This window comes from Aegilops tauschii, chromosome 6 (assembly GCF_002575655.3).
Source record: "Aegilops tauschii subsp. strangulata cultivar AL8/78 chromosome 6, Aet v6.0, whole genome shotgun sequence".
Classification (NCBI taxonomy): Eukaryota; Viridiplantae; Streptophyta; class Magnoliopsida; order Poales; family Poaceae; genus Aegilops; species Aegilops tauschii.
This window is the reverse complement of record NC_053040.3, coordinates 173,762,552-173,787,556: the sequence shown is the minus strand read 5'-3', so window position 1 is coordinate 173,787,556 and position 25,005 is coordinate 173,762,552. Positions and strand designations below refer to the sequence as shown.

Sequence of the window (25,005 nt, the reverse complement as noted above, 5' to 3'; positions counted from 1 at the left end):
CAGTAAATGCTAATATAATTCCAACAGACTCTTAGCATCGCTACGAGTGAGAAAGCATCGTCGTAGTCAACTCCTTGAACTTGTCGGAAAACATCTTAACGACAAGTCGAGCTTTCTTAATCACTACTAGAAAAAGGCTTACTAGTGGCGCACCAGTTTTGCCTACTAATGGCGCACCACTAGTGCGCCACTAGCATCACGCCACTAGTAATTTTTACTAATGGCGCACCGCTGGTGCGCCATTAGTATCTGGTACTCTAATGGCGCACCAGGCAGTGCGCCATTAGTATAGGCCCCGGTGCGCCATTAGTATGCCTCCCAGTGGGCATGTGCTTTGCCATACTAATGGCGCACTGGTGGGCGATGCGCCATTAGTATCCTTTGGCATACTAATGGCGCATGTATATTAGGGATTTTTTTCTTTTCTGATATTTGCACAGATTACAAAATATATTATTGGACAGAATATAAACAGCACCACACAGCAACAGCAAATTCATCGAATACAATAGAAGATTAGTCTCCGAATACAATTCATCATATTAGTCTCCGAAATCAAAAGACCGAACAAAGATAGAACATTACAAGTCTCGAGACCGCGAGTAGCGAGTTTGTCGAAATTAATACTAATCCTAACAAGTCCTACTAATCATCATCATACAACTTCTACTCGTTATTAATAACAAGTCATACGATCATCATCCTCACAGTCATCGAACCAACCCTACTTAATTGTTCTTAGCACATGATCATCAGTATTAGGTAGGACCGAAATACCCTCTTTAAGGTAAAATAGCATAAAACAATATAGACCCTGACTCTCCATTATGGAGAATGGAGATCATCCTGTCTCCAATTCTTGCGCCTCGCTTCCTTTTGCTTCCAAGAAGCTCCTTGCGACTGTCCATACATTTTTTCCATTCTTTGATTTGCATGTCTCCACTTCTTTTAGAAATCCGGTATGGACAGTTGAGATTCGTAGGATGACCTGGTTGTATATTTAAAACATCAAGCCTACAATTCTGATACATCAAATGAGGCACACAATCCTCTGGGATTATCTGTTGAAAAACATAGTAATAACTTCATAGTTAGCAATGATAATGTACTAGTTTTAGAACTATGCAAAATATGCACGGATGTCGTAATAGTAAGAAATCTTACCAGGGTATCTCCATAGTAGTTACCGTAGTTCAACACGTGCACTAGTGGCACGTATTGAGGACCATAATGATGAGGAGTTTGATTGTAGATATTGTAATTCTCAATATCAGTACAAAATCCGACCAGATGAGTTTTCTCCTTATAAGTTAACTCGGAGCCATCGGTGTAGTGGGTTTTGTCTACCATTTTCCGCACATTTTTTGAACAATCAAAATAAGTTGTCAATGGAAATAAGTTGTCAACTATTTTGAAATAAACAATATAGATTAGTTAATAATTAACTATGTTTGAGAAACTCACATAGCGGTAGAACTGGAGGCGTATCAACAAGGACCCAAATGTCCATATTGTCTTGGTCGATGCCAGGATCACCAAGATCCATGGTGACAAGCATACCCTCATCAAAACCATATCTTGCAAAATGCTTCCCAATTTTTGCAACCAAAATGGGTTACGCTCTCAGCATTATACAGATTTACTTCAAAATCCACATCATGATGTGTCCTTAGGTGAATTTTCTTCGTTTCAAAATTTTCATGATCTTCAAAATCCATCCTCTCCAAGACATAGCGTCTTGCATGGCATGGGATAAACTATACTCGAATTGTAAAAGATGAAATTACACGTTGGAATAGTTGAAGTCATGCTTAATTATGAAAAAAACACTTGTCATCGTTGCGTACCGTTTCAACTTCGAAGGTCTCCTCGAGCTTAATGCTGAAGCGCCGATCATCGTCCAGGTGAGGCCTGTCGCACAGACCTCGACCGTCGTGGCACCAGTCGCACTCCCCCGAGAGACTTTCGTCGTCCGATGACGACATTTCCTATGTTCATAATTCAAAACTACATCATCTCTGTTGGGTCCAATAAGATAATCCACAGTGTGGTGAAAACACGCCCTTCGAACTGGTTTGAGCAATTGGTGAATGGAGATGGTCTATGATTTTCAGTAGTAAGAAGTGAAGTGGTAATTTTGAGAGCTAATGGTTAGGATGAGTGGTTCCTCTTTCCTGTTTAGCTTTACAATAGAATATTGTTAGTCATGCACACTTGTGCATTTTCAGCCAGGCCCAGTGGAGTTGGCCTAAAAACATTTCTTTCTTTAAGCCTGCTACATCCATCTCAAGTATTTATGGTCAAGGGTTAGCAAGGCCATCCAAATAGAATATGTTGGGGTTTGTCGACGCCGAGGCACCCTAAAAGCCTAAGCTTTCATCATTTAGGTTTTTATCGACACCGAGGCACCCTAAAAGCCAAGGTTTTATCCTTTAGGGTTTGTCGATGCTGAGGCACCCTAAATGCTAAGTTAAGTTTTCATCATTTAGGGTTTATCGATGCCGAGGGACCCTAGGTTGACTGATATATATGGGTATCTTCTAATAATACACCCTATCAAGAAAAGGGAAGGAGAATTCTAAGTTGGGCCTAATCACTTGGCTCTATTGCCACCTATGGTTTAATGCAGCAAGAATAAAGGGGCAGTTGATCCTACTTAATTAAGTACTAAGATACCCCGGCCATGCATTAGTCGCAAGTGCCCCATATGTCCTATTTTTAGCAAAGTCATGCTAAAATTCACGGAAAATTTCAGCATGACCTTTGCTGAAAATAGGACAAATGGAGTACCCGAATTTGCCGGAACGGAAGTTAATCGACATTCCGGCTAACTCAAGGGCCTCTCGGGGTACCTGCAAAATCATCACGACACGATGGTCGGAGACAAAACCCAGCAAACTAGCACCACAATGTGCCTCTACTTTCATATGGATGAAAAGGCCACAGACCATATGGTCCTCTGCTTTCATATGGACAAAAAGCAGCTCAACTTATGTGAGCTTCCATTCCAGATCTAATAGGTCACCCAACAAAATCAGCTCAACTTAGACTGTGAGCAAACTACCTATTGAAGCAAAGGCAAATATCTCTGAAGTCTGAACTAAAGCAGGGTTTCCTTGCTAATGATCCACAGTCCCACACTACTGAATGGGGTTTTGCAGAAACAAAACAGACATCACAGGAGAGAAGTCCCAGTGGACAAGTCAGAATGGCATAAAAACATGACTGCATACATTAGGGCATATGTGATTTTGGTACAGCTACACTACTGCAGGCTGCATACATTCAGTCATTCTAAAATTTATTTTAGTCTACTACTAAAATTCAGCACTAGCATATCTTCAACACTCCAATTTCTTTCAGTTTTGGCAGTTTATTTCCAGCTTCAAAATTTCAGAGAATTAGAATAAGGATAGTAGGAAATGAAAAAGAATTATGCTCAAAGAACAATGGTAACAGCAAAATATTGAAACCTTTGGTAAGCATTATATTACAAAAAAAAAAGATATGCAGTACTATACAATATCCATAACCAGAAAACAAGACATGCATAGGCTATATTTGAAACAAGATATTTTGCCAATCTTAGTTAACTGAAACTATCTACAATTCATGTGTTCAAAAATTCAGTTACATTCAGCTGTTGTGCAAAAACTATCCTCACTTTGCTTGAGCACTGCAAAATACCTTTCCTATGCAGCAAGAGAAAGCTGTAAAGCAGGTGATCTCACCTGCAAGGCACCAGGGTTGAGAAGCAACACACAGATGCCTTCTTTTGGGGAGGAAACAGCAGCCCAATTAGTAGTGCCTCATTGTTAAGGTGCTGTTCAAGCTTCTTATATGGATGAGATGGTATGATTTGTGGTCCTAGGAGATTTAGTTTGGGGGTCATAATCTCCAACCTCATCACAAAATACTACTACTACTGCTGCATATGATTCATGCCCTAAGCACAATATACTACTACTACTGCTACATCATATCATAGGAAATAATTGCCACTGATATCATTCCAGCCTCTCAAGTGGAAGATGACCCAGCTAACTGAATTTAGTTTCAGTAAGGTTTTCAGTAAAGCCAAATTAACTGAATTTTCAGTGAATTTAACAACAGGAATTTTCTTGCTGGCATATCTGAGAAACTTTAATTTCTCATAATTTATCAGCATGCTAGTCAACATCAAAGCTCTCCTTGTTTCGAAAGTAACTAGAACAACAATTGTGCAGACCTGGCAATTTTTTTGCACTGCAAATTCACACTGGCATTGCAAATCGTCAGGTGTAGTACTGGCATTGCATTGCAAATTCACCATAATCCCTCATGACAGTTAGATGGAGTAGCACTCTTGATTAACAGGATGGCACCGACGGCCTGGAAGTGATCCATGGAAGAACTCACCTTGATGGACGCGGTCGCAGACGAGGTCGCAGACGCGGTCGTGGTGCTCCGGTGGACGCCGGCGTCGAGGAGGCTGCGGGCGGCGATCCGGAGGAAGGGGCCCGTGATGTCGTCGGCGTCCTTGGCTGCCTTCTTGACCTTTCGAGCAGAAGAAGGCACGGGTGGTGAGAGGAGGAGGAGGAGGAGAAGCTAGGGGGATGGGGGAAGGGAGGGAGGGGACGTACGTGCTGGGGCGGGGGTGGAGTCCGGAGGGGGTCGGGGCGGCGGCGTCGAGGCAGCGCAAGACCACAGCGGCGGACGACGTGGAGGCGCGGCGGACGGAGGGGGCGGAGCAAGGGGGCGGCGGCGTACGGTTGGGGTCGGGGAGTGGGGGATCTGGCGAGGGAGGGAGGGAAGGAGGCGACAGTGCGAGGGGAACAAGTATAAATTCTAATGGCGCACCTCCCCATGGTGCGCCATAAGTACGTCGATTCTAATGGCGCACCTCCCCCTGGTGCGCCATTAGAAGTTTGTTTTACTTACTAGCCCGACTGGTCAGGTTATATCCCACCTAACCCTATCTCCATCAGAACACGCCCACTAGCCCGACTGGTGAGCACGCAGCACACACACTAGGAGGTCCTGGGTTCGATTCCCAGGCTCCCCAATTTTATTTTTATGCATTTAAAATGCTGTTTGATATTTATTTGTGTTTAAATATGTTCAAACTTGTTTAAATCATAACAGTAATATATTTTTTATAAAAACAGTAATAATTTTTATAAAAATGCATTTAAAATGTTGTTTGATATTTATTTGTGTTTAAATATGTTGAAACTTGTTTAAATCATAACAGTAATATTTTTTTATAAATACAGTAATAATTTTTATAAAAACAGGGTGCGGGGGGTGCTCGGCGGCGGTGGAGCGGGGGAGGGTGCGGTGGTCGTCGGGGGGTGCTCTGTCCTTGTCGTTACCGGTGTAGGATTCCATCGTTACCCCGGAGTTCTGATAACCATCGCTCTTCATGTCCTTGTCCTCGGTGTGGAATGTGTGTAGCTGTTGAATGCGAGGCGGAGGTTGCGGCGCGCGCGGGCGAGGGCGAGGTTGGTGTCGGCCCTGCGGCGCTGCTCCGGCGAGAGTGGGGTGGGGTCGGAGGGGAGGATGGGGAGAGGGAGGTGGCGGGGGCGCGGATTGGGAGCGGACGGAGAGGAACTGGCGCGAGGGAGAGGGACGAAGGGGAACTGGCGAGGGAGAGGGGGGAATTAGCTATAGCATTCATTTGTGACGGTGGAGCAGGCCGGAGAGGGTGCAGGGGGTCGTCGGCGGCGGTGGAGCGGGTCGGGGAGGGTGCGGTGGGTCATCGGCGGCGGTGGAGCAGGGGAGCTAGGGTGCGGTGGGTCGTCGGCGGCGGTGGAGCGGGGGAAGGTGCGGTGGGTCGGCGGCGGCGGCGGTGGAGCTAGCAGGGAAGGGTGCGGTGGGTCGTCGGCGGCGGTGGAGCGGGGGAGGGTGCGGGGGGTCGGCGGCGGCGCCCGGTGGAGCGGGGTAGAGGGTGCGGGGGGTGCTCGGCGGCGAGGGGGGCCGGATCTGGCGAGGTGGGATAGCGATCGAGATGGAGGGGGATCGAGATCAAGTGTCCAGGAAATATACACTAATGGCGCACGGGGAGCAGTGCGCCATTACTAGCTTAAACTAGTAATGGCGCACTGCACGAGGTGCGCCATTAGTAGTTTTGCAAAAAAGTAAAAAAATAAAAAAAAAATTAGTGGCGCACTATGTTGCTGGTGCGCCATTACTAGTTACAACTAGTAATGGCGCACTATGTCCTGGTGCGCCATTAGTATGTCTGGCAAAAAAAAATTGTTACTAATGGCGCACCGTTTGTCTGGTGCGCCATTAGTGTCTTTCACACTAATGGCGCACCAGCACGTGGTGCGCCATTGCTATATAGCAATGGCGCACCACATGTCTGGTGCGCCATTAGTGGCCATTCCATCTATAGCCCTTTTCCTAGTAGTGAATGGTGACACTTACCATCATTGTCTGTCTTCCCTTTAAAATCCATCTGTACCCAATAGACTTACGACCATCAAGTATTTCTTCCAAAGTCTATACTTTGCTTTTATACATGGATCCTCTCTCGGATTTCATGGCCTCGAGTCATTTGTCGGAATCCGGGCCACCATCGCTTCCCCATAGCTCGTAGGTTCATTGTTGTCTAGCAACATGACTTTCAAGACAGGATTATGTACCACTCTGAAGTAGTACGCATCCTTATCGACCTACGAGGTTTGGTAGTGACTTGATCCGAAGTTTCATGATCACTATCATAAGCTTCCACTTCAATTGGTGTAGGTGCCACAGGAACAACTTCATGTGCCCTGCTACACACTAGTTGAAGTTGTGGTTCAATAACCTCATCAAGTCTCCACCATCCTCCCACTCAATTCTTTCGAGAGAAACTTTTCCTCGAGAAAGGACCTGTTAACTTCCAGATCTGAAACAGGAGGTATACCCAACTGTTTTGGGTATTCTATGAAGATGCATTTATCCGCTTTGGGTTCAAGCTTATCAGCCTGAAACTTTTTCACATAAGCATCGCAGCCCCAAACTTTTAAGAAACGACAACTTAGGTTTCTCTAAACGGTGTCATCTCAACGGAATTGCGTGGTGCCCTATTTAAAGTGAATGCGGTTGTCTCTAATACCTAACCCATAAACGATAGTGGTAAAGAGACATCATGGTATGCACCATATCCAATAGGGTGCAGTTATGATGTTCGGACACACCTTCACATTGTGGTGTTCCAGGCGGTATTAATTGTGAAACACTTTCCACAATGTCTTAATTGTGTGCCAAACTCGTAACTCAGATATCTCTATGATCATATCATAGACATTTTATCCTCTTGTCACGACGATCTTCAACTTCACTCTGAAATTAGTTGAACCTTTCAATAATTCAGACTTGTGTTTCATCAAGTAAATATTCTCAGCATCTACTCAAATCATCTGTGAAGTAAGAACATATCGATATCCACTGCGTGCCTCAGCACTCATTGGACTGCACACATCAAATGTATTACTTCCAACAAGTTGCTCTCTTGTTCCATCTTACTGAAAATGAGGCCTTTCAGTCATCTTGCCCATCTGGTATGATTTGCATGTCTCAAGTGATTCAAAATCAAGTGAGTCCAAACGATCCATCTGCATGGAGTTTCTTCATGCATATATACCAATAGACATGGTTCGCATGTCTCAATCTTTTCAAAAACGAGTGAGTCCAAAGATCCATCTACATGGAGCTTCTTCATGCGTTCTATACCAATATGACTCAAATGGCAGTCCCACAAGTATGTGGTACTATCATTACCATTTTATATCTTTTGGCACGAACATGTGTATCACTGCGATCGAGATTCATTTTAGGTGCAAGACCATTGAAGGTATTATTCAAATAAACAGAGTAACCATTATTCTCCTTAAATGAATAACCGTATTGCGATAAACATAATCCAATCATGTTTATGCTCAACGCAAACACCAAATAACAATTATTTAGGTTTAACACCAATCTCGATGGTAGAGGGAGCATGCGATGCTTGATCACATCAACCTTGGAAACACTTCCAACACATATCGTCATCTCACCTTTAGCTAGTCTCCGTTTATTCCGCAGCTTTTATTTCGAGTTACTAACACTTAGCAACCGAACCGGTATCTAATACCCTGGTGCTGCTAGGAGTACTAGTAAAGTACACATTCATATAATGTATATCCAATATACTTCTTTCGACCTTGCCTGCCTTCTCATCTACCAAGTATCTAGGGTAGTTCTGCTTCAGTGACCGTTCCCCTCATTACAGAAGCACTTAGTCTCGGGTTTGGGTTCAACCTTGGGATTCTTCACTAGAGCAGCAAATGATTTGCCGTTTCATGAAGTATCCCTTTTGCCCTTGCCCTTCTTGAAACTAGTGGTTTTACTAACCATCAACAATTGATGCTCCTACTTGATTTCTACTTTCGCGGTGTCAAACATCGCGAGTTGCTCAAGGATCATCATATCTATCCCTGATATGTTATAGTTCATCACGAAGCTCAAATAGCTTGGTGGCAGTGACTATGGAGAACCATCACTATCTCATCTGGAAGATTAACTCCCACTCGATTCAAGTGATTGTAGTACTCAGACAACCTGAGCACATGCTCAATGACTGAGCTTTTCTCCCTTAGTTTGCAGGCTTAAGAAACTTGTCAGGGGTCTCATACCTCTTGACGTGGGCACTAGTCTGAAATCCCAATTTCAGTCTTCGGAACATCTCATATGTTCTGTGACGTTTCAAAAACGTTTTTGGTGCCACAATTCTAAACCGTTAGCATTACGCATTGAACTATCACGTAGTCATCAAAACGTGTATGTCAGATGTTTCGCAACATCTATAGACGACACTGAGGTTCAGCACACCGAGCGGTGCATTAAGGACATAAGCCTTCTGTGCAGCAATGAGGACAATCCTCAGTTCACGGACCCAGTCCGCATAATTGCTACTATCAACTTTCAACTAAATTTTCTCTAGGAACATATCTTAAACAGTAGAACTAAAGCGTAAGCTATGACATAATTTGCAAAGACCTTTTGACTATGTTCATGATAATTAAGTTCATTTGATTATTTAATGAACTCCCACTCAGATAGACATCCCTCTAGTCATCTAAGTGATACATGATCCGAGTCAAACTAGGCCGTGTCCGATCATCACGTGAGACGGACTAATCATCATCGGTGAACATCTCCATGTTGATCGCATCTACTATACGACTCATGTTCGACCTTTCGATCTCTTGTGTTCCGAGGCCATGTCTGTACATGCTAGGCTCGTCAAGTCAACCTAAGTGTTTCGCGTGTGTTCCGAGGCCATGTCTGTACATGCTAGGCTCGTCAACACCCGTTGTATTCGAACGTTAGAATCTATCACACCCGATCATCACGTGGTGCTTCGAAACAACGAACCTTCGCAACGGTGCACAGTTAGGGGGAACACGTCTCTTGAAATTTTAGTGAGGGATCATCTTATTTATGCTACCGTCGTTCTAAGCAAATAAGATGTAAACATGATAAACATCACATGCAAATCATAAAGTGACGTGATATGGCCAATATCATCTTGTGCCTTTGATCTCCATCTTTGAGGCGCGGCATGATCACCTTCGTCACCGGCATGACACCATGATCTCCATCATCGTGTCTTTGTGAAGTTGTCTCGCCAACTATTACTTCTACTACTATGGCTAACGGTTAGCAATAAAGTAAAGTAATTACATGGCGTTTTCATTGACACGCAGGTCATACAATAAATTAAGACAACTCGTATGGCTCCTGCTGGTTGTCATACTCATCGACATGCAAGTCGTGATTCCTATTACAAGAACATGATCAATCTCATACATCACATATATCATTCACCACATCCTTTTGGCCATATCACATCACATAGCATACCCTGCAAAAACAAGTTAGACGTCCTCTAATTGTTGTTGCATGTTTTACGTGGCTGCTATGGGATTCTAGCAAGAACGTTTCTTACCTACGCAAAAGCCACAACGTGATATGCCAATTTCTATTTACCCTTCATAAGGACCCTTTTCATCGAATCCGATCCGACTAAAGTGGGAGAGACAGACACCCGCTAGCCACCTTATGCAACTAGTGCATGTCAGTCGGTGGAACCTGTCTCACGTAAGTGTACGTGTAAGGTCGGTCCGGGCCGCTTCATCCCACAATGCCGCCGAATCAAGATAAGACTAGTAACGGCAAGTAAATTGACAAAATCGACGCCCACAACTACTTTGTGTTCTACTCATGCATAGAAACTATGCATAGACCTAGCTCATGATGCCACTGTTGGGTAACGTAGCAATAATTCAAAATTTTCTACGCATCACCAAGATCAATCTATGGAGTCATCTAGCAACGAGAGAGAGGAGTGCATCTACATACCCTTGTAGATCGCGAGCGGAAGCGTTCAAGAGAACGGGGTTGATGGAGTCGTACTCGTCGTGATCCAAATCACCGATGATCCTAGCGCCGAACGGACGGCACCTCCGCGTTCAACACACGTACGGAGCAGCGACGTCTCCTCCTTCTTGATCCAGCAAGGGGGGAGGAGAGGTTGATGGAGATCCAGCAGCACGACGGCGTGGTGGTGGAAGTAGTGGGATCCCGGCAGGGCTTCGCCAAGCGCAAGCGGGGAGGAAGAGGTGTCACGGGAGGGAGAGGGAGGCGCCAGGGCTTGTATATTGCTGCCCTCCCTCCCCCCCACTATATATAGGGCCAAGGGAGAGGGGGGGCGCAGCCTTGGCCCTTCCTCCAAGGAAGGGTGCGGCCATGGAGGAGTCCATCCTCCCCAAGGCACCTCAGAGGTGCCTTCCCCCTTTAGGACTCTCCCTTTCCCTTATCTCTTGGCGCATGGGCCTCTTGGGGCTGGTGCCCTTGGCCCATATAGGCCAAGGCGCACACCCCTACAGCCCATGTGGCCCCCCGGGGCTGGTGGACCCCCGGACCCCTTTCGGCACTCCCGGTACAATACCGATAAAGTGCGAAACTTTTCCGGCGACCAAAATAAGACTTCCCATATATAAATCTTTACCTCCGGACCATTTCGGAACTCCTCGTGACGTCCGGGATCTCATCCGGGACTCCAAACAACTTTCGGGTTACCGCATACTAATATCTCTATAACCCTAGCGTCACCGAACCTTAAGTGTGTAAACCCTACGGGTTCGGGAGACATGCAGACATGACCGAGACGACTCTCCGGTCAATAACCAACAACGGGATCTGGATACCCATGTTGGCTCCCACATGCTCCTCAATGATCTCATCGGATGAACCACGATGTCGAGGATTCAATCAATCCCGTATACAATTCCCTTTGTCTATCGGTATGTTACTTGCCCGAGATTCGATCGTCGGTATCCCGATACCTTGTTCAATCTCGTTACCGGCAAGTCTCTTTACTCGTTCCGTAACACATCATCCCGTGATCAACTCCTTGGTCACATTGTGCACATTATGATGATGTCCTACCGAGTGGGCCCAGAGATACCTCTCCGTTTACACGGAGTGACAAATCCCAGTCTCGATTCGTGCCAACCAAACAGACACTTTCGGAGATACCTGTAGTGCACCTTTATAGCCACCCAGCTACGTTGTGACGTTTGGTACACCCAAAGCATTCCTACGGTATCCGGGAGTTGCACAATCTCATGGTCTAAGGAAATGATACTTGATATTAGAAAAGCTCTTAGCAAACGAACTACACGATCTTGTGCTAGGCTTAGGATTGGGTCTTGTCCATCACATCATTCTCCTAATGATGTGATCCCGTTATCAACGACATCCAATGTCCATGGTCAGGAAACCGTAACCATCTATTGATCAACGAGCTAGTCAACTAGAGGCTTACTAGGGACACGGTGTTGTCTATGTATCCACACATGTATCTGAGTTTCCTATCAATACAATTCTAGCATGGACAATAAACGATTATCATGAACAAGGAAATATAATAATAACCAATTTATTATTGCCTCTAGGGCATATTTCCAACAACCTCCTCCTCTATAAATATCACTGTCTGATCCTCCAAGTTTGAGGGTGTGATGCCTAGAAATTCTAGGTCCAGAGTGTGCTCGCGAGCTGTGGTCGTACCCAACAACTCCTTGTATGAATCATAGAAGATGCGTTCCTTGCCAATTTGATCTGTGATCAGGTTTCCCTCGTGTGAGATAGCAGGGATGAAATTCTTAACTTTCCTGCCATTGGCCACGAGGTAGAACAGTTTGGAGCTAGCGTCACCATCCTGGAGCCATCTAATTCTAGACCTCTGACGTGCAATTGTCCTCTGGAGCGAAGCTAGACCCAAGGTGGTCAGCTTGAGTGTTCTCCTCAACCACCTCTCTCCCTCAGAGAGCCTCCTTCTTTCCTGAGTGACGTCCAGCTGGAAAATAACCCAATTGGCGATAGCTATAAGCAGCTTAACATTGCCCGTTTTCTTCTGACCCCAAGCCGTAAGAAATCTCGCCGTGTTCCTGAGCAGGAGATCAATCCTCTTAAAGGGGTCGGTGATCTCCGGGTCGCATTGCCAGGCTTCTCTCACCGCATCCTCAAATCCCTCGAGCTTCGTCCAGAACAGCTCAAACCTAAACCTCCGGTGTGGGTGCAAATGCTCATGCAGGGCCAAGTGCAGCGGGCAGTGGTCCGATGAGGCCGTCGACAAGGCATGCAGAAGGCAATCCGGGTGCTCCATCTCCCAATCCACCGATACCAGCGCTCTGCCGATTTTGGTGAGGGTTGGGGCCTCACGTTCGTTACTCCAAGTGAACTTCCTGCCGTGTAGGAACAATTCTTTCAAACCAGTGCCATCAACGAATTGGCGAAACCTGTGCATCATTCTCCTATCCAGGTTCGTATTGCTTTTGTCCGAGGCTTGCATAATCATGTTGAAGTCGCCAATGACAAGCCATGGCCCTGGGCAAAGCTGCCTTCTAGCAGTTAGTTCTTCCAGGAAGGCGATTTTCTCCTCATCTTCTTGCGGGCCATAGACGGTGGTTAGCCACCAGGGCGCACCATCAATGGGTGTCACGTAGCCAGTGATAAAATTTGTGTCAGGTACATGGTTCGAAATACGCGCCAATGAAGAATTCCAAGCAACCAGGATACCACCCCTGGTCTCGATCGCCGGAAGATAAGCAAACCCGTCATAGGCGGGGCCTAAACATTGCATATGCCAATAACTAATCCATCCACCTTGATCTGATCTTCACCACATGCTAGCTCTTGGTTAATCTGGCGACTTGTTGGAGCATCACTGCTCCGGCATCTGTTGACCCGTAAACACATTGACTGCAGGAGGCAATTATTCTTGGAATACTGTCCTCGTGAGCAACCCATCATGTTGTACTGTTGCACTGCAATCTTCTTTCTCTAATGGCGGCACAGGTCGGCAAGCATGCATGCAAGGGAGGTCCATGTGCCCGGAGCTGAGGCGAGCTGACCGAAAGCGCGCGCCGGGGACAGATGCTGCGCCTTGGCATGTGGACTCGCATGTGGATTCATGGTAACCATGCTTGCATGTGTACATGTGTCTGTGCCGCGCTCCTGCACGACCAGCTTGGTCCCCCATGGGCCATGCCATGGAGGTAGTAGTATTTTTTACTTTTGTATTTTTAGAAAATGGAAGATGGCATTACTTACAGGCTTGTGTGCTTTACTGTTTATACAAGATCACATTTTTGTGTTCTTCTAATCCTCACCCGGTAGTCTCCTTTTGGTTTTTTGTTTGGTTTTGTGTGGTGGGGGGCATGTGCTTATTGTTCGAGGCTTTGAAGGCACGAGAGTAAAGACAGCAGAAGCTGGTTGGAGAACACAATAAGTGCCATGCATCGTCTGGGTATGTTCCTATAGCGCATGCACAAAGCAAGAGGTAGTAGCCCTGAAGCCGAGGTTTGGAACGATCTCGGACACGATGGATGAGAGTGAGACCAAATCACTGAAACATACGTATACAATTCCATGACGGTTGGACAGATACGGAGTACTAACTTACTCATGGTTTTGGGTCCCCATGGCCCATGCTATAGGATCGGAACATTTTTAAGTCGTGCATTCGGTGTTCCTTATCTGAGTTGAGTTTGTTTGGTTTACTAAGGTCACGAGAGATACATGCCTTTGCGGCAACAAACAAATTTCGCTGGAATGTGCCCTGCCATTTTATTCAGAGGTTCCATCGTCTCTTTAACGGTTACTTTTACTCGATGACTTGTTGCATCCATGGCGTAAACTGTACAGGCAAACTATCTACAATAGTACTGTAGTTTTTATGAATTACCTGTAAAGTATGATCTTAGTTTATGACATGGTAGCTGCAACAATGAACTTAAACGAGAAGATAGCGGACTATACAAACATTTTATGAAGGAACGATTGAATATTCATCAAAGCGCTCAGACCACTCTTGTAAGCCTTCGTGACCGATTCTAAAGGCTCTGTTTGGTTCAGCTTTTATCGACGGATTCCGCTGCCGCGCAGCAGAATCTGAACCAAAAGGCAAACCCAGCAGAATCCGATTCCAGAAATCCGCTGCCAAAATCTAAACCAAAAGCGGAAGCAGCCCAGGACGTGCTTTCCAAAATCTGATTCCGCTGCGGGCCAAAATCTGAAAAAGTTGTATCAGCTGGTTTGCCAAATGACCTACATCTCTTTCACATCAGATTTTTCACAGCAGATTATTCACAGCTGCTTTTAGAAATCCACAGCCGAACCAAACAGGGCCTAAAGGTACAGGTCCACTCATGATAGTGTTTTCGAATAATTATGGAAGTCCTCAAAACATTTATAAAAGCTTTGTAATCAGGCCATTTCATAATTGTTTTACATAAGGGTCTTTTACATTTGTGTCCCTAACTCGAATCCATTACTTAGATTTGCCCCTAATTTTGAAGCATGCTCAAATTTGCCTCTCTGCCGTCAGTTGCACTTATAAAAATGCCCTTCCATGCCGTTACCGTCCAGTCAAAGGGCGTTGACCGTTATATGGACGTTTGTTTTGCCCCTGACTATATGTGTCACTTACATGTGGGACCCACTGAAGAAAAAAACAAAAACCATATCCAGGCTCTCACTCACTTACATGTGGGTCCACTGCAGAAAAATAAAAAAACCTCTCTCTCACTTACACATGGGGCCCCACATGTACATGTCTAGTTATTTTTCTTAACTGATTTAGCAGTTTTGTTAATTGGTAGGGCCCACCGATTAGTCTCAATAATTAGCATAATATTCAACACTAGGTGGCATTAGTGCTAATCTAACTAATGGGCCCCACTGACGCTAAGCCGCCGGCGGGCATACACCATGAACGAGGGCAGTGGAGCTCTGTTCCGGCGACCAAACAACCGGTGGAATGGTCCTACGTGCTCCCGGGCTTGCTTCGCGTTGAATGGAAGTGGTAGGGCGAGCGGGGACGGCCAGAGTGTCAGGCACGACCGAGGCCAGCGGCGACGGCGTTTGAGGCTAGGTGGTAGGGGGGCTAGAAAGCAGGGGGAGGGGATAGAGATGTATCGGCATCAACATCTCACTGCGAGCATGCCAGAGTGGTCGAAGGGTCCGGAGAGGGCCAGCGGCGAGCATAGGTACCTCGCCTATGGCCGCCGGGGCGAGGCGTCGTGGGGTGGGGGCTAGACAAAGAAGAGCTCATCGTGAAGTGTCTGGAAGACTCCGCAACACCAGATGTAACAAGTGGATGGTAAGGGAGCACCAGTGGACCTCGTACAATGGCGAAACGAAGGCGGCGGGCAGATCCAGCGGAGATGGCATTGGTCGCGGAGTTGTAGAGCACCCGAGGTCACGATCTCCGGCGTGAGGACGCTCTGTTTCATGGTCGGGCTTGCGGACATGGAAGTGCGGCTTCTCGTTGTCGTTGGCCACGTGAACAGCGGCGCTCGGGTGAGCGGGCGGGCGACACGCCCTCGGCCTCTGAAGATGAAGAAGACGACCAGCCAGTGGGCTGGGCTGGTTGGGCCATCCTGGGCCAAAAGGTGAGGGCGCCCTTTCTCTTTTCTTTTTCATTTTTTCTTTTATTTTTTAGGGAAAAAAATGTCCAACAAACGTCCAGATAGCGGTCAACACCCTTTGACTGAACGGTAATGGCACGGAAGGGCATTTTTATAAGTGCAACTAATGGCGGAGGGGCAAATTTGAGCATGCTTCGAAATTAGAAGCAAATATGAGTAGTGAGTTTGAGTTAGGGTTACAAATGTAAAAAAAACTTTTACATAAATATGACATTCAGATAAGTTAATACAAATACAAGCAATGGTCTATTGTCTGGAATTAGCAAATGCATTACCTACAAATTCTGACCTAAGACAAACACGAGAACACAAGCCTCTAAATTAAACTCACATTGTAATTCAACATGAATATGAAAGTAGCAATGTTCACCACCTTCTGGTTTCCCTTACGACGCTTGCGGCCACTAGACCATCCATCGTTCACCTTGCATCGGGGGTGAAACCCTTCCCTTAGGGTTGATCGGAGACGCACACCATTGTTTAGACTAAGATGGTGACAAAACTCGCCCTTCATGGTTAGGATTCTTCAGTACACATTGTAGCTTAGTAAGCGTCTTTTGCTGCATAATGGTGGTGTGTTTCAGGAAGTGGCTTCCATTCCCAGAAACTGTGAAGTACCTTTGGGAATGCATTTCTCATTTTGTCATATGAGCGATCTATGATGGTTGCTGTGAGGTCACCACATGTAGTCTTTCTTCCCATTTCTCAACGCCCTTGATCCGAAACTTCTTTTAGATGTCCATGTAATGCTCATGTGGAATCTTGATCTGTTAATTGCCAAGCAGGACGGGTTCATGCCTAATGTCCTCTTGTCGTTCGTGATGTCCACGCTAGCAAAGTTATTTCTTTGTGCCAGAGAAAATCAGTGAGGGCGTGACACAACCTCTTACCATACAGTAGTAGTAGAAGAGGATGTGTTCGCGTATGGATAGTTGTATGACAACAATCCATTGTCATTTTAAAGAAGGCCTATGGATGTACTCTAGGTTGAGGCCCGCGAACTTGTACGTGTCTTGAGCCATTGCTCATGCATGGCGATGGTGATCTTCACCATCTCAGGCATGTTGGTTTACACCACCTCCAGTGTGGTGGTGCCACGGGTGATTGTCAGAGCTAGATCCGACAAATCCCTCCGTAGAGTACTCTAGCTAGGCGACTTGGCGCAATGGTAACAGGAAGCAAGGTTTACCCAGGCTCGGGATCTCACGGAGGATATAATACCCTACGTCATGCTCTCGTAAATTTGTGTTGGGGTGTGTACAAAGTACACCGAGAGATTGTAATGTTATCTAAGATGTGTCTTATTGACTAGCCCGGTCCCTACATATATAAGATGACGGGGTCCTGGGGTTACAAGAGTCCTAGTCGACTACGACGTGGAGGGGAGTCCTACATTCATATGTAGTCCTTGTCTTGAACGTCAAGGCTTTCAAAGTCTTCTTCTAAAGCGTCATGGGCCGCCCATGTAGCCTAGGACGGAACCAACCTAGGGGTCCTAAGCCCGGCCCACCAGGCTCCGAACCGACTTGGTGAGAGACCCCTAGGCTGCGACACCATTATTAGCCCCTGAACCAATCTCCAAGCTTGGTTACACCTCGGCCATCTCTCAGTTGCACGTCATCTTCGGTCGTCGAGGTTGAAAACCGGTTCAACGAAACTTTCCCAACAGTATCAACTCATATAAGACCTCCATATCCTTTCAAAGTGGTGTGCACTACCTTGTCTTGAGTTATCGATGTAGATAGATGGCTTCCGTAGAAGGATTTTCCGTGAAGTCGGCTCCTACGGGATGATTTTTTCAGGGCACTTGAAAAAATGTTGATCAAGTAAGCCGAATTTAGTGGAAGACCTTCCTGCTAAGCTGGCCTATGCGGGCCGATATTCCCGTGAAGCACTTCTAAAATTTAAAATCAGTGCAATCTACTCTCTGCCAAGTTATATAGCTAGTAGTTCCCAAGGTGCAGATTAGCAGTAGAATCGATTTGCGCAGTAGGTCCTTAGCATCATTCCACACTTTCCGTATCATAGCCCCCGAGCTGCATGTCGGTTTGGCACAATCTGATCATATGTCGTCTTAATTTAGACTTTGCAGAAAAATCATTGGTGCAGTAGCCCTCAAGACTTAGGTCCGGCAGAATGGCCGAACTGAGGATTCAATCTCCTCATGTTACTGCTTATTATTTAAAACCACTGATCGAGTAGCCCCCGAGTCTCAGGCGGGTTTGATAAAATGACCCGAGGATCGAAATTCTCCTCTAGACTTGAACTAAATCGAACTGGTGTGCAGTAGCCCCTGGGACACAGGTCGGGCAGAATGGCTGACCTGAGGATCGAATCTCCTCGGATTGTTTATTGCACTTAGAATTTTTGACTGAAATGTCAATGCAGTAGCCCCCGAGACTTAGGTTGGGCAACATGGCCGACCTGAGGATCGAATCTCCTTGGGAACTACCTCAGCCGAGTAGCGGTAATTGTGAAGAAGTAGCCCCCAGTTCGATTTTGGGGGATCCGTCGGTCAACCTGTCAGACGCCGATCTAGAATATAATTTAGCCGACCAGCGGCATCGGCACGAAAATCGCCCAAACTCAGTTCTGTGGGACCATCGATCAACCTTTGTCGATAATATCAGAGATGGACACTTCAACATACTATTGTATTTCAAAAGATGTGCAACCTGTTTGCACATGTCGCAAACTAGCTCATATGCAATTCAATTGTTCTCTTTTACTCCCTCCATTCAAGAATATAAGGTGCATCAGTTTTCGTGCAAGTCAACCTTATGTATGCTTGACAACCCAACCGACGATGTGACCTTGACGGTTGGATTTGGCGACGACGACGCTTGCACGTAGTTCCCTCCTTGGAGGCATCGTTTTTAAGAACTTTTCTCTTATTCCTTGTGTTGTCAAGAGATGTTTGGCGCCGATGGTCACTGTTGTATATCGTCGATCAATGTTTTTCACTCCTTGGGGTTTTTCTTTTCTCCTTCCGCCTAGGCATAGCTTTAGTCTTGCATGACTTTGCTTATTGTTGGCGTGGTCGTTTGTGTCTGTTTTGTGTTGATTGTGTGCACCCTGGTTATGCAGACACTGGATGTGTACTCGATCATATCTACTACATTATGTTATGAGTCATAAAAAACGTCATTTATTAAAAAATGTATGTTTGACAAGATATCAATATCTACAAGACAAAATAAATGAAATCTAAAAATACTTGTTTCTAGAACTTGGTCGTTATTTTGGAACAGGGAAGTAGCTTCTATAGATTGCAAGGCTTTGTAATTCATGTTGTATTTGTATCTGACCTCGGCTTGAAATATATTTTGCCGCCCCGAGCACCTCCACCTTGTTAACTAAATACCGGTTTATTTCACTCTACCTAAAAAATTTGTCTGAAGTCAAACTTTGCAAATGTTGATGTTGTATTGTGAATGTTAATATATATTTTTGCATATAAACTTTGAAGAGTTTGATTTAATACAAACCTAATATGAAGGGAGTAAATATATACCTAATAATAAATGGGCTATTGCTTCTGACGGTACCTTACGAAAATTACTTCCAAAATTGTAAAATATTACCCACCAATATCATCAATAAGTGATAAAAAAATGTTTCATACAGGGGAATCCCCCGCCTGCACCGGCCTATTCAGTAGGGATCTCCTATACTGCGCTCTGTCTGCTGGGGAAGTTGCAGGTGCGCCCGTTTGGGCTGGCCCATCTTCACGCGGCCTGTTTTTTTAAAAAAAATATATTTGTTTTTTGTTTCTTTTTTCTACTTTAAATAATTTGGGACTACAAAAAAGTTCTGAAAATAAAAAAAAGAATTTTGAAATAAAATGTTTGTGAATTCAAAAAATGTTCGTGATTTTGTAGAAAAATAATTGCTTATTCAAAAAATGTTTGAAAATTTGAAAATAAATGTTCGGGAAATAAAAAATGTTCATGATATTTTAAGAAGTTCGCGTATTCAAAATGGTTAATGAAACTGAACAAAATTTCATCAATTCAGAAAATGTTCATGAATGAAAAGATATCCTAAAAATTCAAAAATTGTTCGTGACTTGCAAAATATATTCATTCACTGATTCAAAAAATGATCATGCATTTCAAAAAATGTTCATTGAATCGACACAATGTTCGTTAAATCAAAAAAAATGTTTGTGAATTTCAAAAATTATTCCACCAATTTTCAAAAAACTGTTCATCAATTCTAGAAATGTTCGCCGATTCAAGGAAATTGTTTAAATATGTTCATAATTTTAAAAAAGTTTGCAAATAGTATAAAATGCTCATGAATTCAGAAAACGTTCTCAATTTTTAAAAATGTTAAAAAATTTGTATAAGTATTCACAATTTTTTTCAAATATGTGCATTAGTTTTGAAAAAATGTTCATGATTTCATGAAATTGAGTGATAGTGTATTTCGGTGATGCAGCAAAATATGGTCATTGCCTTTTGAGATTACGATTTATTTTTTCTCACGTTGAAACATACAGACTCTTTTGCTAGTAAATAAATAAATAAACAGGTTCACAACACAGCCACGGCTGCAACTCGTACGTAGGTACTCCTACGTGGTAAGAAAAAAAACCATAGGAGGCAGATTGCATGGCTAATTCAACGAGTTCGATTATCAAACATTATACGTAGTTAATTATGCTACCACATGCGTATCTTAAAAACTTTGTTAACCATGGAACGACCTAAGTTAAGAATACAAAGTCCAGCAACGTGCAGTTACACGCTTCCACAGACTCAACAAGGCGGAGAAAGCTCGGGTCCTCACTTCCACAGCTTCCGCAAGGACATGTTCTTCTCATTGTCCTTCTTCATCACCTTGGCCACCGCCATCTCGAAGTCCTCCTGTGTTACGTGCACCCTTCTCTCACGGAGAGCAAACATTCCGGCTTCGGTGCAGACCGCCTGAATAACAAAGACAGAAACCATAGTGAACAACTTCGTATGAACTCAAGGTGAAAAGAGCAGGGATGTTGTGCACATGATGATGTTGTCAGCCGTGAACAAGGAAATGTGAAAAATGTAAGTGTTTTCGAGCAGAAGAGTGTGGAAAGTCTTACCATACTTCTGCATATATATACAAAAATGTTGCTAACCAGATAATGCGGTGAGATATTTAAACAGACCATTCTGCTTGTTTTTTCAGAAACCAAATTCAAACTCAACAAACAGCTAACAACATACACTTAACCAACTATTTCAGGCCCTCGAAACCATAACTAAACCTAATCTGGTGTTAGGTTAATAAGTGCAGAGCTACATAGAAGAACTAGGAACGGCCTCAGAAGGGATCATTCATGAACAGGTTCCAAAAGTGGATCAGCAGGAGGAGACTATAACGTGAGCATGCTTGTCAGCAATCAAAGCTCAAGTGCATAGTGCAATATTCAATTTTTGGAAGAGATTAAAAATTGTTAGATTATATTTTTTGGTTATATAAGCAAAGGCACTAAACAGACCAAAATTGAGAAAACTGAAACATGACGTAGCATATAATGACCAGAGATTTATGTAGAGACTAAACCAACCTTTAGCTCAGCTCCTGAAGCGCCATTCATCTTTCCAGCAATCTTTTTCAGATCAATTCCACGCATCAAGTTCATCCTTCTTGAATGAATCTTCAAGATATCACCTCGTGACTGAAGGGCAAAAGATTAAGCACATTGTCAGCCCAAACAAAATCATGCAGAATCATCAAGCATTATATGTTAAAAAGTATGAAGCACATACATCCTCATTAGGATTTGGAAATTCAATCTTCCTGTCTATGCGGCCAGGCCTCAAAAGGGCTTGATCCAAGATGTCTATCCGGTTTGTTGCCATCAGAACCTGCACGGAACACATACAGGGCATCATGATAGTGTTGCTCCATATATATATTTAAGACACAGAAACAACAATTATTAAGTACAGCATACCTTAATTTTGTTTGATGCTTCAAAACCATCAAGTTGGTTTAGAAGCTCAAGCATGGTCCGTTGCACTTCACTATCACCATTGCCAGTTCCAGACTCCATTCTAGCAGATCCAATGGAGTCTATCTCATCCATGAATATAATAGATGGTGCATGCTCCCTGCAATAATTTAACCAAACAATTAGCCCATCAACAGAGGATGCACGTGGAACATATTTCATATCAAAGGCAAATAATTCTAGCTATTAACCTTTTACTTAGCTTACCTAGCCATAACAAAGAGTTCACGAACCATCCGGGAGCCCTCACCAATATACTTCTGAACCAACTCAGAACCAGATACCCTGATGAAGGTACAGTCGGTGTGATGAGCAACTGCACGCGCCAGTAATGTTTTGCCTGTCCCTGGTGGTCCATAAAGGAGGACACCCTGCAAAAGAAGAGAGTAAAATTTTCTGCTAGGTATATCAATGAATGAACTAATTAAGACATTCTTCTAAATAATCAAACCTTTGGCTGCGCAATTCCAAGGCTCTCAAATAACTCAGGATGTTTGATAGGAAGCTCAATGACCTGAAAATGGAGTTCATGAGTCAGATGGAAACACGATACAATGACAACGCATCCAAATTCTAAACAGACCTCTTTGATCTCCTTGATTTGCTGATCAAGACCTCCAATCATATCATATGTAGAATCTGGGACCTTCTCAACTTTCATAAGATTGACCAGTGGATCAACTTTGCTTGGAAGGACCAAATGAAGCATATAGCTATCATTCCGAAGAGCAACTCTTGTTGAAGGTGTGATTTTTGTGATATCGATGCTCTTATCAATATCTACTACATATTTTCCTTCTGGATGCACCTGAACAATTACATCTGAAAGTTAGACACTTTGATGGCGAAAATATCATAACTCAGAGCAGACGGCCAGACCAATAAACCCAAAAGAGCAGCAAAAAAAACATGAATAGAGCACAATCACCAAGACAATAAAAATATCTCCAGCAGACTGACAGCCAAAAGCTAATAAAGGAAGCAGCCTATCACTCTTCCTCACTGTGTATGTGTGATGTTTGAATTCATTTGAAAATCTTAAATAAGTCATAAGCCCAACTAATAAAGAACACTGATGAGGTCTTACAACTTGTACCTTTGTCATACAGATAAAGTACAATAGTATTAGGCAATGTGTAAAAGAAGAAATAATTTACCTTAACTAGAACCTTTGATTTGCCCATGACCTTCACCACCTCACCAACATAAGAGCCAGGCTCTTGGAGTAACTGTAGCTCTTCCCTAAGCATTCTAACTGCAACATAAAAAAGATCGAGTCAATTTAGAGGAAGCGCTAGATGAATAGCTCATGCAAAGAAGAAGCGCCACTCCTTGAACCAAGATAGGAAGAGTAACTTGAATCCTTAATAGTATTCCTATGCTGCTATACATCGTCATGGCTCAATTGCACAGTACAGTTGTTCAAGAAAAGTCATGTTTTGGATTATTGCTACCAGGAGTATGTATGCATGAGAGTAACAAAAACACAAATTTCTCACAGAAAAAGCCATATTGAACAAATGGATAAAATTGGGAGAATCTAGCTATTGAAAAATAGGCATGTTTTGGATTATTGGTACCAAGAGTATGCATTAGAGACTCACCAAAAAAAAACAATATTGAATAAATGGATAAAACTGGGAGAATCTAGCTATTGAAGAGAAAGATTTAAGGCAAGAGATAAACAGTGTTCTGTTCCGTTCTGTTCATGGCATGCAACACAATATCATTACAGAAATACGGGAAACCACTAGTAACCGAAACGCAGTCAGCCCAGAGGGAGTACGTCCAGAGTATGAGCAATTCGCTGCATGTTTTTGTATCAAAACAAAATCACAGAAACTAGAAAATAACAGGGCATCTTCCAACCTAGATTATTATTAACGAAAGGTGAAATTTTTTTAGAAGTTCAACATATCGCAACAGCCAATCACCGGTTGCCCAGTGACTAGACTAAATATTGCACATTTTGCTAAGATTATGCGCACGGAGCAAGCTAGGGTTCGACTAGCGCGATCCAATGGTTCACGAAAAAGCCGCTGTCCCTAGGGTTTGGGGGCGGCGCTAGGTGAAGAATAGAGTAAGGTCACCTCGGGAGTTGAGGTCGTTGCGCTGGGCCTCGAGGCGATTGAGGTTGTGCGTCTTCTGGCGGATCTGGAGCTGCAGGTCGTGGATGTGCTGCAGGTAGTACTGGCGCAGCCCCTCGCCTCCGCCACGCGCGCCCTTGGCCGACTCGTCGCCGGACGCGGCCGGCGGGGGCTTCGAGATGTCCATCGCCACCGTCGCCATGGAGCTGGGGTTTGGTTTGGTTTCTTCTGCTTGCGGTCGACGAAAGCTTTATTCCTCGGCCTCTTTCTTCTTGCGGCGGAAGAAGAAAGCTTTTTTTTCTCGGCCCGGAAGCGGAGTGGGTTGGGTCTGGTCCGGTCTGGTGCCGCTGGCTCGCTATGTTCCTTTCTTTATAGTCGGTTCCTGCGAGGATGCGAGGCCGAGTCGGTCAAGTGTGTGACTATGGACAACGGAGCCGAGTCCGTGACGGACAGTCACTGATTCAGTACACGCGGTAAAATCAAAAGAGTAAACTAAGTCCTGAAACTATGAAACTATTGAAGGTGTGTCAATTTATAGACCTATAACTTTAAAAATGTAGTTTTAGGTTTCAAATGTAGGTTATTCATCTCATGTCCTAAGCTCGCATGACCAGCGGCGATCTGCTGACGCGTATCGTTGCCACGTTGACCTAAGGGACCCACAAGGTTAACCGATGACCGGCGTGATGAGGTTGTGCTCGTGCCCAAACAACAACCTTCACAAACGGATTTACGACAAGAGAGGGGGAGGGGGTTGACGAGGAAGGTAGCATGGATGGCGTCCTCTATGTTGAACCTCTCGGGAGGCCGTCTTGCAGCTCACGGCCACAGAGGGGGTGGGCGTGTTGGTTGCAACACATGTTGTGCCGGGAAAGCGAATGGAGCATTGTTGGGAAGGGAAACACTT

The 25,005-nt window shown here is 44.5% G+C and overlaps 2 protein-coding genes across 2 annotated transcripts; both read right to left on the bottom strand.

Annotated features, from left to right (window-relative positions):
• Positions 1-11,968: 11,968 nt before the first annotated feature.
• On the bottom strand, positions 11,969-13,162 carry LOC141025927 (uncharacterized). Its single transcript, XM_073501862.1, has one exon. It carries the CDS (start codon positions 13,160-13,162, stop codon positions 11,969-11,971), a length of 1,194 nt encoding a protein of 397 aa, XP_073357963.1.
• A 7,460-nt stretch (positions 13,163-20,622) lies between these two features.
• On the bottom strand, positions 20,623-24,443 carry LOC109751981 (26S proteasome regulatory subunit 8 homolog A). The gene is made up of 9 exons (XM_020310843.4): positions 24,102-24,443; positions 23,169-23,266; positions 22,595-22,819; positions 22,463-22,525; positions 22,219-22,382; positions 21,955-22,111; positions 21,767-21,865; positions 21,565-21,675; positions 20,623-20,941 (listed from the first exon to the last, which is right to left on the bottom strand). Exons 1-9 carry the CDS (start codon positions 24,298-24,300, stop codon positions 20,801-20,803), a joined length of 1,257 nt encoding a protein of 418 aa, XP_020166432.1. The 5' UTR covers positions 24,301-24,443; the 3' UTR covers positions 20,623-20,800.
• Between the last annotated feature and the right edge of the window lie 562 nt (positions 24,444-25,005).